At 39.6% G+C, this 15,559-nt stretch overlaps 1 protein-coding gene across 3 annotated transcripts in view; it reads left to right on the plus strand.

Annotated features, from left to right (window-relative positions):
- The first annotated feature begins 563 nt into the window (after nt 1-563).
- The window catches only part of MAP4K3 (mitogen-activated protein kinase kinase kinase kinase 3), a 203,897-nt gene continuing 188,901 nt past the window's right edge, over nt 564-15,559 (plus strand). For 2 of the 3 annotated variants that reach the window (XM_004369535.2, XM_004369536.2), the window contains exon 1: nt 564-963. In XM_004369535.2, the coding sequence (XP_004369592.1) occupies nt 868-963 (96 nt within the window). In that variant the 5' untranslated portion in view covers nt 564-867. The remainder of the gene's footprint in view (nt 964-15,559) is intronic. The other variant, XM_023735692.1, reaches the window with a different exon arrangement.

Genomic DNA, 15,559 nt, shown 5'->3' on the forward strand with positions numbered 1-15,559 from the left:
TGGCAGACCAACTCCAAGGAGCAAGCGCAGCTTATTTCTCGGGAGTAGAGGGACGTGGGGGGAACTGAGGGCCACTCCCAACGACTTCCCTCCAAATTGTGCTGGGCCACCCCTTCCCCGCAATCCCAGAAGTTTTATGGCACTCGCTGTATCCTACGTATCGCTAACCTAAAAAAAGAGGTTGAGATATTAACTGTCTTGCAAATTAAAACTATACTACCTGACTAGGGCTGGTACCAGATGCAGCAACGTCAAACTGGTCGTTAGGGAGTCAGATGCGTATAGGAACTACTTTCTGGCCGTTTCTCCTGTGGTTCCCTCCGGCAGGCAAACCCCTTCTTACACCGCACCCGCGTTGTGTCAGTTGGATCCGCGGAGAGCGGAAACCGGAGGTGACTAGGGGTCTGGCATAAGCCAGGCAGGCGCGTGGACGCGGAGCCGGCGCGCGCACGGGGCTGGGTGCGCGCGGGGCCGGGAAGCGCTCCCTTCGGGATCGCGGCTGCGCAGTCGGGCCTAGGCTGGGAAAAGGGGGAGGAGGGTGAAAGAGTCGGAGTAAGGGGGAGGGGGAGGAACGGCGAAAGCGGAAGCCATGTTGGAGTTTCACCCGTAGCGAGGGGCTGCGAGCGTTCTCCTCTCCCTGTGGGTGTGACCCGGGTTCCGTGCGGCTGCAGGCTGCGGGGGGCGGGGACGGTTAGGCCGTTCGGCCGCGGCGGCGTGAGGGGAGCGGCAGCGGCCGCAGCGTGGAGCCAGGCGATTGTGACCGCCGGGGGAGGAGGGGACCAGCAGCGGCTCCCACTCTCCGTGTGGCCCCCCTGCACGCCCCCCCTCCCCTGCCTGGGAGGGAGGCGGGGGGCACCGGGGCCCGCCATGAACCCCGGCTTCGATCTGTCCCGCCGGAACCCGCAGGAGGATTTCGAGCTGATTCAGCGCATCGGCAGCGGCACCTACGGCGACGTCTACAAGGTAAAGGCGAGGGGCCACGCGCCGCCGAGGCCGCGGGGTCCCACCCGCCGCGGGAGGCCGGGGACACCGTGGAGCCCGGCGTCTGAGTCGGCGCTGCTCGACGGAGACGCTGGCGCCCGGGAGAAGCGGCGAAGAGGGAGGCGGAGCAGGGGCTGGGGGCTTCGCCGCCTCGTACGGAACAAAGAGCCGGTGTTTAACCCCGGGACCTCCAAGTCCTTACCTGAGCCCTTACCCGGCCGCGGTCTCGGACACCTCCCCTCTTCCGCGCTTTTCTAGGGAAAGGCTGAAGGGCCGCGGGCAACTGCGCGTCCAGTGGAGAGGGACTAGGCGTGGGTTGCATTGGCACAGGCTGTGCGACGAACCAGACGGCAGGCGTTTGGCGTATGTCAAACCTGCGTGTTTCAGACGACCTGAGGTGGTCCGCTGTAGATTGGGATCTGCTGCCCACCAGGCCTGGAGATAATTATTCACTGCCTCTATCGATAGACCCTCAGCCTTTCAGCTGTTAGCATGCGCATATCAGTTTTCATTTAATTTTCCAACTAACGACTTTCTTTTGTAAAACAGGTTTAGTGTGTGTGTTTTGTTTTTGTTTTGTAGGAAAGAACAACTTTTGTTTTCCCCAAGTTGAATTGGGCTATGATGCCACATTAAACTTGTTTTTTTCACGTAAGATTGAGCTTTCTTTTTTTTAAAGTAAATTGACTACTCAGGAAAGGTACCGGTTTGACAAGGTTAGAATTCGAAGTCCATTGGTAGTACAGCATTCCTCTTATAAAGGGACCACTTCTAAATGTGGGAGAATAAATCACTCTTCCCTGGCCAGCTCAACTCTTGGCCTCACAGAGACTGCCAAGAAGAGAGGATAGTGCCAAATGTGGCAGCAGTCTTGATTCAGTCGTGTATCTTCTTACTGGTAACTGAAGTTGAACTCCTCCTGTTTCACGTAACACCTGAGGATGCACAAAGAAACTTAATTTTGCATTTGAAAGTTTAGTCTTAACTAAATTTTAAGCAATGGATTTTTACTTTTACCTTCAATGTAATGAATATGATAACTGAGATATTCAATACATTGCGGCCAGTAGTCTGCATTAATCTTGTTTTGTGATGATTTGCTTTCACCTTCATGAATCTCATCACTTTCCCACAGACCGTGTGGGTGTATAGATACTCTTCTAACAAAAGCTGGTGGCCCAGTGGTTAAGTTCTTGACTGCCAACCGAAAGGTCGGCGTTTTGAACCCACTAGCTGCTCCATAGGAAAAAGATGCGGCAGTCTGCTTCTATAAAGATTTACAGCCTTGGAAACCCTATGGGGCAGTTCTACTCTGTCCTATAGGGTCACTGTGAGTTCAGATCGAATCGATGGCAGTGGGTTTGGGCAGCTAAGCACTTGGGTTGTAGCAGTGAAAGATAGCACAGTCGCAAGTCTTACTTAGAGTTTTATTTTTTGGGGGCAAGAACACCATTAAACAAACATTTAAATGATTACTGTATTACAGTTTTATTTTGTGTTGCAAAGGAGAAGAGAGGATTAGGATTGGGGTTATTACAGCATGTAGCAGGAGGACCTGATCTAGTTTGGGGAGCCAGAGGTGGGGATCTGAAAGATAAGTAGGCAATGCTTAGGGCAATGTGGGGGAGGGAGGATATACCAGATAGAGGGAGCAGTATGAGAAGAAATGGGGAGCCTTTAAGGATTTGAAAGAAGACCTGTATGGCCCCAGCAGCCAGGGAGAGAGAATGGCCCTAGATCATGTAGACCTCTTAGGTCTTGTAGGGACTTCTCAGGACAGTAGGCAGCTGGGGAGTGAAATTAGATTTAGATTTTTAAAAGATTTCTCTGCTGCAATGTGGAGAGTGGATTGGAGGGGGAAGAGCGGTTAGGAGCCTATTGCAATAGTCCAGTTAAGAATAATGGGGTTTTGGAATATGGTAGTGATCGTGAAAGTAGAAGTGGATGAGTCCCGGTAGTTTAGGACTAGTTCAGGGAGTCTAGTTATATTGAGATGAAAAGTTAACTAAAACTATGTTAATGTGTAAGTCTTAGTGGCAATGCGTATGATGGTAAGTTCTTTCAGAGTTCTTTGTAGGAATAATTGGTCACATATTTACTAGATTAAAAAAAACAGCTGGTAGGTAAGCTACATGATTAAAATAATAATAAAAAAAAAAGGGCCTGTAATTTCCTCGGACACCAAAGTGTAAGATAGGTATCAGTTGATTAATCTTGTCATCCGTTTAAAATAATGATGATAAGAGCTAATGTTTATGGAGTGTATATTACTTGTCAGGCCCTGTTCTAAACTTTTTCCATGTGTTAACGTAGTTAATTCTCACAACAGCCCTAGGAGATAGATGTTGTTATTAGTTCCAGTTTACAGTTGAAGAAATTGAGGCACAGGGAGGTTAAAGTAACTTGCTGAAGTTGGTAGGTGGCAAAGCCAAGATTAGAACCAGTTAGAGACTGCATTCTTAACCAGTCTCTTAACCAATCTTGCCTTTCTAAAGATAGGATTAGGGCAGATGATGTATTACTGAATTTCCAGTGGAGAAACTGAGGCACACATTGAGTTCAGCTTTTGAGTTGCAGCCACATTCTGAGTTAGTAGTTGGAGTTCCTAACTTCTATAGTGCAGCCTGGCCTCCCTGTTTTGGTAGAGTCAGCCAAGTGGACATCAGATAATAGATGTTTGGTCCTTGCCTGCCAGGCTCTGCTAATACCAGGGACCCAGAGCAGAGAAACCCCACGTGGTTTTTGGCAGTATTCCCCTTGCCTGCTTAATAACCCACAGCTTAAACTATTTGTATTCTTTATCTATAATGCTTACGCTACAAATATATTTTTCCTATTTGTTTTGCTACTACAGATTTTTCTTATTTATACAAATTATGTTGATTAGTTAGAGAAGAGCATATTAAAAAGTTTGGTTTCAAAAGCCAATATATATAATTTACTTCTTAATTTGTTAGTATGTAGGTGCTAAAAATGCAGTGATTGGATTAAGTAAATAAGTTGGAAACCTAGTTATTTATAGTCATTCTTAGAAGGTTGGTATAAATCACTTCACAAGAGATTTTTGTTTTGAAAACTGTACCCTACCCAATGTTATGTATTCTGTGTTATATTGAAGGTGGCATGGTTTAGTTAAAAAGCACTGAACTAGGATGTGGAAAATCTGGGATTTATTAGCTACGTGACCTTGTAAAGTCGCTCAGCCTGTCAGAGCTGTTTCATTGTGAAGGTATTAATACCATCGTATGCCCTTCTGCTTTTGGTGTTGAATAAATGACTTGAGTTTTACCCAGCAAGTGAGTTAACTTTTTTTTTTTTTAAATGAAGTCTTATTTTTTTCTCAAACCAATCTACTTAAAGTATGTCATAAAGTATATTAAGATATAGCTTAAAAACAAAAAAGTCATGCCTTTTAAGATCTGTAACTGTGGGCTTTATCTGTCAGATGAAGTATCTGTAGCAGAGGTTACCTAGGGGCTTAGGGGTTGACACCTAGGGCTCTATGGCTTGGGCCTCCAGGGGTCCATAATCTCCTCTGAAAATAATAGGCTTAATGTTGTATGTATGTATGTTTTCTGGAGACATGGTTTATAGCATTCATTATAGTCTCAAAGAGTCCATGATCAAAAAAAAAAGAACTATTGATCTGTAGGTTTGTCATTTGAGAGAGCATTTTTTTTTGGAGAAATTAGATAGTTCTGTATTAGATCATATTATCAGCGTTCATACAGTTTTCACATGAATTGCTCTATCTTTTCTCAGGCAGTTTTCGAGTTTAATTTATGTTCCTACCCTAAAAGTCTTCCTATTCTGACTTTTTCTAGATTATTGCTGGAGAAAAGTAGTAGATATTATTAGAGTTGGAGCTAGGGTGAGGCAAAGGATCTTTTAAAGGACACAGTCTTCATATGTTTCTGAGGAGGTACCTAGTGTCATGGTTTCCCCTTCGTTCCTATGAACGACTCCCAGATCTATGCCTCCACTCTGGTGACAGTGGAACAGATTGTGGGATAGTTTCTCTAGAAAGCTTAAAAAACAAAATGAAACCGGTTATCTGACTTTGATATGGATCTGATTCCTTGAAGGAGGAACTTACTTCCAAGATTTGGTCTGTGTATATATTTGTGAAAACAAACCTGATGCATTATTTTGTATTGAGAATGAATGGTTAGTAAGTTTTCTCATGAGAGTACAGTGAACAGCTTAAATACACTGAGCAGCTTAAATATGAAAGGAAATGTGTTACGGACTATGAGGGGAGTAGCAAAAATGAGAAGGGTTGGTACTTGGCCTTAAGATATTTACAGGGACGTAAAATGTGTACCTACTTGTAGCTTTCATAGTTTGAGATCAGAACCTTGTTGGCTTCCTCAGTTCTGTCACATTAAATCTCTTATTGGCTGAGAGTTTCTCTGGACACTCCATAATCTGGACAACCTACCTCTGTAGCATAGCATAGTGATTAAGAGTTGGGTCCTGGAGTCAGACTGCCTAGTTTCACCACCCACTGAGCTGTTTGACCTTGGGCCAATTACTTAATTCCTCTCGCTGTGCCTCAGTTTCCTCAGTTATAAAATGGAGATGCTTAGACAAGTGCTTAGGACAGTGCCTGACACATAATAAGCACTCAGTAATTGTTAATTGCAGTTAGTGGCTAATATTATTTATTATTATATATTTCTCCTGCTACTGTCCTTCTAACCTACCTTGCCCTGCGTGCTTCTGACTCAGGGTTTTGTACTTGCTGTCTCTGCCTAGAATATCCTCTCTGCCACCGCCACCCCCCCACCCCCCACCCCCACCCCCGTCGGTATAGTTTGCTTCCTTGTTTTCCTTAGGTCTGAGCTCAAATGTCACCTTTTAATGAGTCTGTTTCTTACCACCCTGTAAAAAACAGCACACATCCCCGCACCTTCTGTCTTTACCAGGGGTGGGTCCAGATTTTGTGGGGCCTGAAGTTTATGCAGGTTGGGGGGGCCCTCATTAAGAAAAAGAATTTAGAATGAAAAATGAGGTATGAAGGTGAATATTCATTTAGAATGAGAAAAGATGTACCAACAGAATACTGCAGCCTTAGAGTCAGGTCTCTTCTTCTGAGAACTCTTCCAGCATTTAATCAGAAATACGCTCAGATAAAATAGTTCCTAATGGCAACCTGGTTTCTCCTTTCCACCTGGGTACACTATGTCTCCCAGCAGCTCTCAGCACTCATAGGGACCCATGCAAGTGGGGGTGGGGGTGGGGCTGGGGCTGAACTTTTTAAAGTTTGTTAGCTTCGTAGAAAATGTACGTCTACTTCTTATTCTACTAATTTCTCATCATGACACGTATCACCATATATTTGTTTACTACCTGTCTCTCCTTATTAGAGTATAAATCCAGGAAGCTGGGGATTTTGCTTTGTTCACTGCTGTATCCTGAGAGCCTAGGACAGTGCCTGGGTTTAGCAGAGGGCCATCATTGTTTCTGTCTGGGAGAACTCACAGCAGGCCATACAGAGGAGATGGCATTGAGCTTGACCTAGAGCTCTGGCAGTAATGGGTACAGAATACATTAACGTTGTGGATTGTTATTAGACCTAAACTCAATCAGTAGACTTAATGTGAGTATCTTCTGCATATTAAGCAACGTACATAACTATTACATAAACTAAAGATCTCTAGTGGCTAACTAGTGAATGTTAGTAGCTGTTATACATGTTTTATTTTTTGAGGTGAACTTTGTTCACCGATACAAAAAGGCCATAGTTTCAAGAGATGAAATCATGTTTGTTTTCTGTTGTAGTTTTGCCTTTTACAGTCTGTTTTTATACTGGAAGATGCCACGTTTCAGTTAGAGTGCCAGCTTGCCTTGACCTGAGATTATAGGTTTGGATTCGTAATGTGACAGTGTACTGACTACCTTAGTCTTTAAACTCCGTGCAAGAATTTTAGATTTGACATAAATTTAGGTATTTTCAAAGAAGACATCATTTATTTTGTTTGTTTAAACTCTTCTTAGAAATTCAAGATTGTAAGAAAACTCTTTCCATGTAAATTGTTCACCTGTCCCTGCTCAGAGACCCTTATCTTCATGGCCTTTAGATTAAAGTACAAATTTTTAAGCCTGACATTAAAGGCATTGTCCCCTTTGACCTCTGGTCCCTGAAGGATGAGTACAGGTTTAGATAGATTGGGGGGGAGGGGAGAGACAAAGAGGAAAGGACAGGGTGTGGGGCGTTCCAGGTGAAAGGTGAGCATAACTACAGGGGTAAAGGCTTGGAGACTAGAAGAGAGGATGGATTGAAGAGGAAGACTTATGTTGGGGAGCATGTAAAAATAAAATCTACTAGAAAAGTAGGGCCAATTTACAAAACTTCTTGAAAGCCAGGCAAAATAGTTTAGATATGAAGTGGTAGGAAGTTGGGTGCACTGAAGACTTTCGTAGAAGGAGTAATAGTGTTGAAAGGGCTTCAGGATTATTTTGGCAATCATAATGAGAATAGATCAGAGACAATGAAGGACAGAAATATTTGCTAGGACAGTGATTCTTCAACTTCTCTGGTTTTAGAACCCTTTTATACTCCTAAAAATTACGAAGTACCCTAAAGTTATTTATGTAAGTTACTTCTATTGCTATTTACCATGTTAGTAATTAAAACTGAGAAATTTAAAAAACTATTAATTTCTTAAAAACAACGATAAAAAATCCATGACATGTTAGCCCAAATAACATTTTTATGAAAAATAACTATTTCCAGACAAAAAAATCTAGTGAGAAGAGTGGCTTTGTTGTATATTTTTGCAAATGTCTGTCTGGTTAAATAGAAGACAGCTGCATTCTCAGTTCTGTTTCTGCATTCAATCTGTTGTTTTGCCGACGTATGAAGACACTCTAGTCTCTCACATGTATGTAGTCGGGAAAGGAGGCTATTTTAATAGCCTTTTCAGATAATTGTGGCTATTTTCCTCTGATACCTCTCCACAACTTGTTAGCTGTAGTGTGGAATCCGAGATCATATCAGTGACCCTTTCCTATTTTGTTAAATATTAAATCTTAAACTTAAATCAATGGTTTACAAGTCTTTCTTGTTACAAAGACAGTAAAGTAGAGAAGAGGGAGATGTAATGAATTTTGGATGTTTTATTAGAAAATAAAGAACTATCTAGGAGATTGCTTTTCATTATTCTCTTACTGTAGGTACTCTGAAGAAATCCTAATAATGAGTTTCTCTGTTTTCTGTGGAGAATAATAGTTCTTTAGCAGTGACTTTAGGACTAACAGAAACTTGATAAGGGTCAGTACCTTTCTCTCAGCTCTTATTAAGGGGTTGGTAAAGGACTCACAAAGACATGTAGAAAAATGCAGATTTGGGGAGTAATTGGAGAAATTATGAGCAGAACAGTAAGATATGGGCTAGGTGTTTTTCTGGCGTAACTTTAAAAAGTTCTCCTTATTTTATTCTGATTATAAAACACATTAAAAAAAACACATTAAGGAAACTATAAGAAAACAATTAAAATGATTAGTAATTTACTCCAAAGAGATGAATGCTCTTAATATTTGGTTATGTTTTCCTCTAGTTATTCATACATAAATATTTCATACACAAAAGTTGGGTATAGTGTATATTTTAAAAATTAATTTATGGTTTATTTACCGTGAAATGCATGGATCTTATGTGTTTTAATTAAGGAGTCCTGGTGGTGCAGTGGTTAAAGCGCTCACCTGCCAACCAAAAGGTCGGTGGTTTGAAGTCACCAGCCTCTCCTTGGAAGAAAAATGTGACGGTTTGCTTCCGTAAAGATTTACAGCCTTGGAAAAACCCTATGGGGGTAGTTCTGCTCTGTCCTACAGGGTTGCTAGGAATCGACTCGACTTGGCAGTGGGTTTGTATGTGTTTTAATTAGATGAGGTTTGACAAATATATCCACTTGTGTAACCCACACTCTTGTTTAGATGTAGAACATTTCCATAACCAAAGAAAGTTATCTTGTCTTCCTTGCCAGTAAATCACAGCCTCAACCCCTCTCCCCCACTCCTGGACTTCATGTAAATGAATCATAAATGAATTGCCTTGGCACCTTTGACGAAAATCCATTAACAGTACATGTGTATGTTCTAGACTCTCTCTGGTTCTAATGAGCTCTTTGTACTTTCCCCAGTACTTCACTGTTTTGCTTACTGTATCTTTATAAGTCTTGAAGTTAGGTTGTGGGTCCTCCAACTTTGTTCTACTTTATCAAAATTATTTTATCTTTTCTAGGTCCTTTGCTTTTCCATATAAATTTAGAATCAGCTGTTCAATTTATATAAAAAAGTGTATTGGGATTTTTTTTTAAAACTTTTTTATTTTGAAAAAATGATAAACTCATAGAAAGTTGCAATAATAGTACAAATAGGTCCCATGTAGCCAACAACCAGCTTCCACCAATGGTGACATCTTTATATAAACTATAGTGTATTATCAAAACCAGGAAACTGATTGTCATAATACAATTAACTAGATCATAGTCAGTTTTCACATGTACATATATATATAAGTACATATATATGTTTATGTTTTTATATGATTCTGTGACATTTTAGCACACATATAGCCATCTGGGATTTTGATTGGGATTGCATGGGATCTGCAGCTCAATTTGGGAGAATTGAGATCTTAAAAGTATTGAGTTCTGCTATATGAATACAGTCTCTCTCTCCATTTATTTAGATTTTCTTTATCTCATCAGTGTTTTGCCTTTTTTCTTTTTAATTTGCACCCCCTCCCCAACTTTTTCTACTAATATGTAGTAAAAGAGAACTACTGTTCTGGAATACTTCTTCAAGGTGGTACAGTAATCATAATGTGAGTCACATTTTCAGTTTTTATCAAAATTTTCAGTGTCCTAGTGGTCTGACTTCCTTTGACTTAACCTTGTTCATTTTTAGCCCTGAGCATATGGACTCCTTTTAAAATTGGCAAATGTGAAAAGGAAAGAAGACGGGAAATGCTGTTATCTAAAGATTGAAACAAAGTCCTTAGAAGCCTGGTTTGTTTTTATATATGAGATACATGTGTTTATATGTGCTTATTTTACACAATTAGTATTTTTTTGAGTTTGTTAAAGGCTTGAAAATACACTTTGAAGGCTTAAAAAGTTTACTTCGTCCTTAAGTAAAAAATAAACAACACTGTGCTAGGTTGTTCAGGGTATCTTAAAAAATTTCTTTGTGATCTTGGTCTGGTTGAGGAAGCAAAATATTCGTAAATGGAACATCTTAAGAATGTTTCTAAGGCAGTATTTTAACAATTAAAAGAAAGTAATAATAAAACTTTATAAATGCTATAGGAACTCAAGTTAGGGGAAGCATGAGTTGGGGTTAGTCTGAAAAGGTGAATCTTGACCCCCTGGGACTTGAAGAAATACTGAGTTTGCATTTGTAGAGGACTGTGAGGAAGGTCATTCTAAAGGAGGAAATATGGATAAAAGACTGCTGTGGGACCAAAATGGGATATGGGATGATAGACAACCATTCCAACTAAAGTAAGGGACCATATTGGGAAACATGATAGTTAATGTTTCAAATATCCAAGATACAGACAAATCAATGCTAGCCTAAAGATTTTGAAACTTATTTGATTTGCATCATAATATTTTTCCAAATTCATTAGGGTCAGTCTTTTCTTTCTAACTTGGCTTGGATAGCCATCTGGATAGTATTTAGTGAGTTCCTTTTATTTCCCACTCTTTCCCTTCTGTTGATTTAAAAGTCATACATTTTATTTTTATACTTTTGGTGGTTACCCTTAAAATTGCAACATGCATACTTGGATTATAAATGTAATCAGTATCTCTTTTTTCTCTCTGTTCAGTACGTAGACTTTAGATTGCTTGATTTTAATTACCACTTTCCTATTTTGTGTTGTTGCTGTCTCTTAATTTGGTTCTACACTGTTCTTTTGTCTCCTAGATTAGTTCTTATCATTGTTTTATACAGTTAATTTTTTTTTTACATTATACAAAAGTGTTTTCAGTTTTTTATTCACCATTGCTTCTTGGCATGTCATTGCTTCATTCTGGGTTCCGTTTTCTTCTGTCTGGTGAGCATCATTTGACAGTTTCTTTTCTTTTTTAACTGAGGGACTGTGTAGGGTAAACTCAGTCTTTTTTTTTTTTAAAACCAGAAATATTTTTATATTATCTTTACCTTTAAATGATAGTTGAGTGGGTTGTAGAACTCTAGGCTGACAGTTATTTTCTCTCAGCACTTCGAAGATGATATTCTGTTGTCTTCTTCGACTTTGTTGTCCTGCAGTTTCACAGTGATGTGTCACAGTGATCTGTCTAGGTGTGGATTTAACTAAAAATATGTATGTATTTGTTTTTAATTTGAAGAATAGCATATTTCATTAGTTCTGGAAAATTCTGAGCTGGGATATCTTTGACTGTCATTTCTTCTCCATCTCTGTTGTCTCCGTTTAGAGCTCCTGTTATGTACTTAATCCTTCTTCTCTTTCTCCATCTCCTGACCATTGTATTTTTTCCAATTCTTTATTCTTTGTGTTGCATTATGGTTCATATCCTTGTACCTTCCTTTGTATCTGTGTATAAGTTGCTGATTATAAACTTCTGTTGCTTTTTTTTAAAACTTAAAAAAAAAAAAAAAACTCAGGAAAATTTAAAGAATAATACAAAGAAGTCTCATATGCCCTTCACCTGAGTTCATCAATGGTTAGCACTTTGCCACATTTGCTTTATTACTTTTTCTTTATATGTATTGTTGTTGTTGTTAGCTGCTGTTGAGTCGGCCCTGACTCATAGCGACCTTATGGTCCTGCGCCAACCTCACAATAGTAGGTATGTTTGAGTTCATTGTTGCAGCCACTGTGTTAAGCCATCTCTGTCAGGGTCTTCCTCTTTTTTGCTGACGCTATAACTTTACCAAGCATGATGTCCTTCTCCAGTGATTGGTCCCTTTTGACGACATGTGCAAACTAGGTGAGACTTCTTGGTAAAAAGAAGCTCCTTCTAAGGAGCATTCTGGTTGTACTTCCTCCAAGACTGATTTGTTCATTCTTCTGGCAGTCTGTAGTATATGCAGTATTCTTCATCAGCACCACAATTCAAATTTGTCAATTCTTCTTTGGTCTTCTTTTTCATTGTCCAGCTTTCGCATGCATGAGGCAATTGAAAATACCATGGCTTGGGTCAGGCACACCTTAGTCATCAAAGTGACATCTTTACTTCTTAGTATTTTGAAGAGATTTTTGCCGCAGATTTGTCCAATGTAGTATGTTGTTTGATTTCTTAACCACTGCTTTCATGTGTGTTAATTGTTGATCTGAGTAGAATGAAATTTTGACAGCTTCGGTTTCTTCATCGTTTATCATGATGTTGTTTATGGGCCCAGTTGTAAGGATTTTCGTTTTCTTCACCATTAGGTGTAATCCATACTTCGTCAGTAAGTGCTTCAAGGGGTCTTCTTTTTTTGGCAAGCAGTTGTGTCATCTGCATATTGCAGATTGTTAATATGTCTTCCTCCAGTCCTGTTGCTGTGTTCTTCATATAGGCCAGCTTCTCAGGGTATTTGTTCAGCACATAGATTGAATAAGTAAGATGAAAGGCTACAATCCTGCTGCACAACTTTACCAGTTTTGAAACAGGCTATATCCCCTTGTTCTGTTTGAACAAATAACCTCTTTATCTGTATACTGGTTCTGCATGAGTACAGTTAAATGCTCTGGAATTCCCATTCTTCACAATGTTATCCATAATTTGTTATGATCCACACAGTTGAATGCCTTTGCGTAGTCAATAAAACACTGGTAGACATCTTTCTGGTATTCTCTGCTTTAGGCCAAGATCCATCTGACATCAGCAGTCATAACGCTTGTTCCATTTCTTTTTTCTGAATCCAGCTTGAACTTCTGGCGTTTCCCTGTTGCTGTTTGGCCGCAACCAATTTTGAATTATCTTGAGCAAAATTTTGCTAGCATGCAATAGTAATGATATTGGTCAGTAATTTTCACATTCTATTTAATTGCCTTTCTTTGGAATGGACATGAGTATGAATCTCTTATTGTTGGTTGGCCAAGTAGCTGTCTTCCAAATTTCTTGACATAAATGAGTAACTGCTTTCAGTGTTGCATCCATTTGTTAAAGTATCTCAGTTGGTATTCTGTCAATTCCTGGAGGAATCTATATATTCATTTTTTTTTTTCTAAACAGTTTGAGAATTTTAGACATAATGCTCCTTTACCCATAAACACTTCAATGTGTATTTCTCAAAATAAGGGACGTTCACTTAAATTAAGCCACAGGACAATTAACCAAAATCAGGAAATACTGATACTATATCTAAGACCTTATTAAAATTTCTACCATCGGTCCCACTAACGTCCATAATAGCATTTTTTCCCTAGTCCAGAAACCAATCTAGGATCGTATACTGCTTTTAGTTTCCAAGACTCTTAAGCTTTTCTTTGTTTTTCTAGACACTGACATTTTTGAAGAGTATTCATCATTTATTTTGTAGAATGTCCCTCATTTTGGGCATCTGGAGTTTCTTCTTATTTAAACCCTTTTCTTACCATAAGCATAAACAGTATGCCAGCTACTTTTTATGCCCCTGGACTTAAGAGGTAAGATGTTATTCTGGTTCTAGTACATTTAGAGTCAAGGTAGGTCCCTTTTGAAATGCGTAAAGCTCAGCAGACCAGAGTTGGAGCCTCATTGTTGTATAGGTTGATGCTTCCTGGATGTGTTAGTTTTGTAAATTTTTGCCTTTTTTCTCTTTGTTTCTGTGAGATAAGGCTTGCAGGCATAATTATGGCTTTCCTGTGTGGCAGTTAGGGAGCCCTGATGGGTTTGTTTCGGTTTTTCTGTGTTGTATTTGGAAAACCGAAGGTTCCTCATGTAACCTAATGGAAGGGTGCCCGCAAGAAATTACTTATCTAGCTCTCATTGGTATATTGTCATACCATAGGTAGTGGTGCCAGAGTGCCACTCACCTCTTTGATGGCTTGTATTACCAGATCATATTTCTCAAAATCCATATTAAAAAACCAAACCCGTTGCCATCAAGTTGATTCTGACTCATAGCAACCCTATAGCACAGAGTAGAACTGCCCTGTAGGGTTTCCAAGGAGCAGCTGGTGGAGTTGAACTGCCAGCCTTTTGGTAAGCAGCTGAGCTCTTTAACCACTGTGCCACCAGGGCTCCAGGATCCATATTACCAACTAAAAATTTAAACACACTCAATTAGTAGGCATGCATTCCAATACTGAAAACACATGGCATCAAAAAAAAGAAAGAAAAAAAAGTAGTAACAAAAGGAATAAATTCAGGTTACACATTTTTGGCAGAAATACGTAATTAAGTACTCTGTCCTCAGTGAATCACATCAGGAGGCACGTGGTGTTGATTTGTCCCATTATTAATGTTAACTTGATCATTTGGTTAATGGGTCTGCTGGGTTTCTTCACAATAAAGTTATTATTTTTCCTTTTATAATTAATTTATGGGGAGATACGTTGAGACGTTCCTCATCTGACTTACATCTGCTGGTTTTAGCATCCATTGATGATTCTCACTTGAATTACTACTCTGATGGTGCAAAATAGAGATTTTCTAACTCCATTAATTTTTTTCTGCATTTATGAGTTGGCATTGTACTGTGAGGAGGAGCGTTTTCTTCACTGTTTTGTTTGTTCTTGGGCTTATAGATTCTTTCCTCTTTTTCTTCTCCCTAAATTCTGTTTATCTTTCAGCCTCAGCTCCTTTTTTATTCGTTAGGCTATAATTTAGAAACCCTGTGGGGCAGTTTACTCTGTCCTGTAGGGTCGCTGTGAGTCAGAATCGACTCAATGGCAGTGCATTTGATTTTATAATTCACTGCTGTCATTTATTTTGATGCTCTGTTATCAATTTGGTCAGTTAGATTCCATTACTTTTTAAATTTTAGTAATTATTTCTTGTAGCTCTGTTTTCTCTATTAAGTCTTTGCGTAGTTTCTTGTTCTTTTAGTTTTGACTTCTTTATAACTTTAACGTATTTTTTAATTGTTTCTTTCAAGTTATCCTATAATTTCAAATTCTTGGGGTTTTAGTCTTGCTGTCTGTTGGTTTATTGTATCTGCTCTCACTCATGGTGAATTACAATTTTGATTGCAAATTCATCTGATTTTTAGTTTTTCCTGTAAGAATCTTTTGTGGCTCAAATTGTGGGGATATACTTCCAAAAACAATTTTGCCTTTGCTTCTGCAGGAGCCTCATGAGTCTTAATCAGTCTGGGACTAATTTTTATGTTAATTTCTCAGCATGGAATTACCTACACCTTATGGATAATGCAAATTTGAACCCCAAACCCAAATGAGCAGCAGATTCTTGGTTTTGAATTCTTAAAAGACTTTTTTCTTCCTTCCTGTCCTGGTTCCATCAAAGACGGACTTTGTTGTTATCCTTCTGGACTTGTGGGTAGACTCTCTCCCCACCCCCCCTTTACTGAGACTACAGTCTCTTCCAAGGTCTTAGCTTATTTAGGGATCTCAGGCCCAGTGTACTGCTTTGAGTGGGCCCAAGGCTGGTTCACATATCCTCACAAGGCTTAAAAG

This window comes from Trichechus manatus, unplaced genomic scaffold, assembly GCF_000243295.1.
Source record: "Trichechus manatus latirostris isolate Lorelei unplaced genomic scaffold, TriManLat1.0 scaffold00005, whole genome shotgun sequence".
Taxonomy (NCBI): domain Eukaryota; kingdom Metazoa; phylum Chordata; class Mammalia; order Sirenia; family Trichechidae; genus Trichechus; species Trichechus manatus.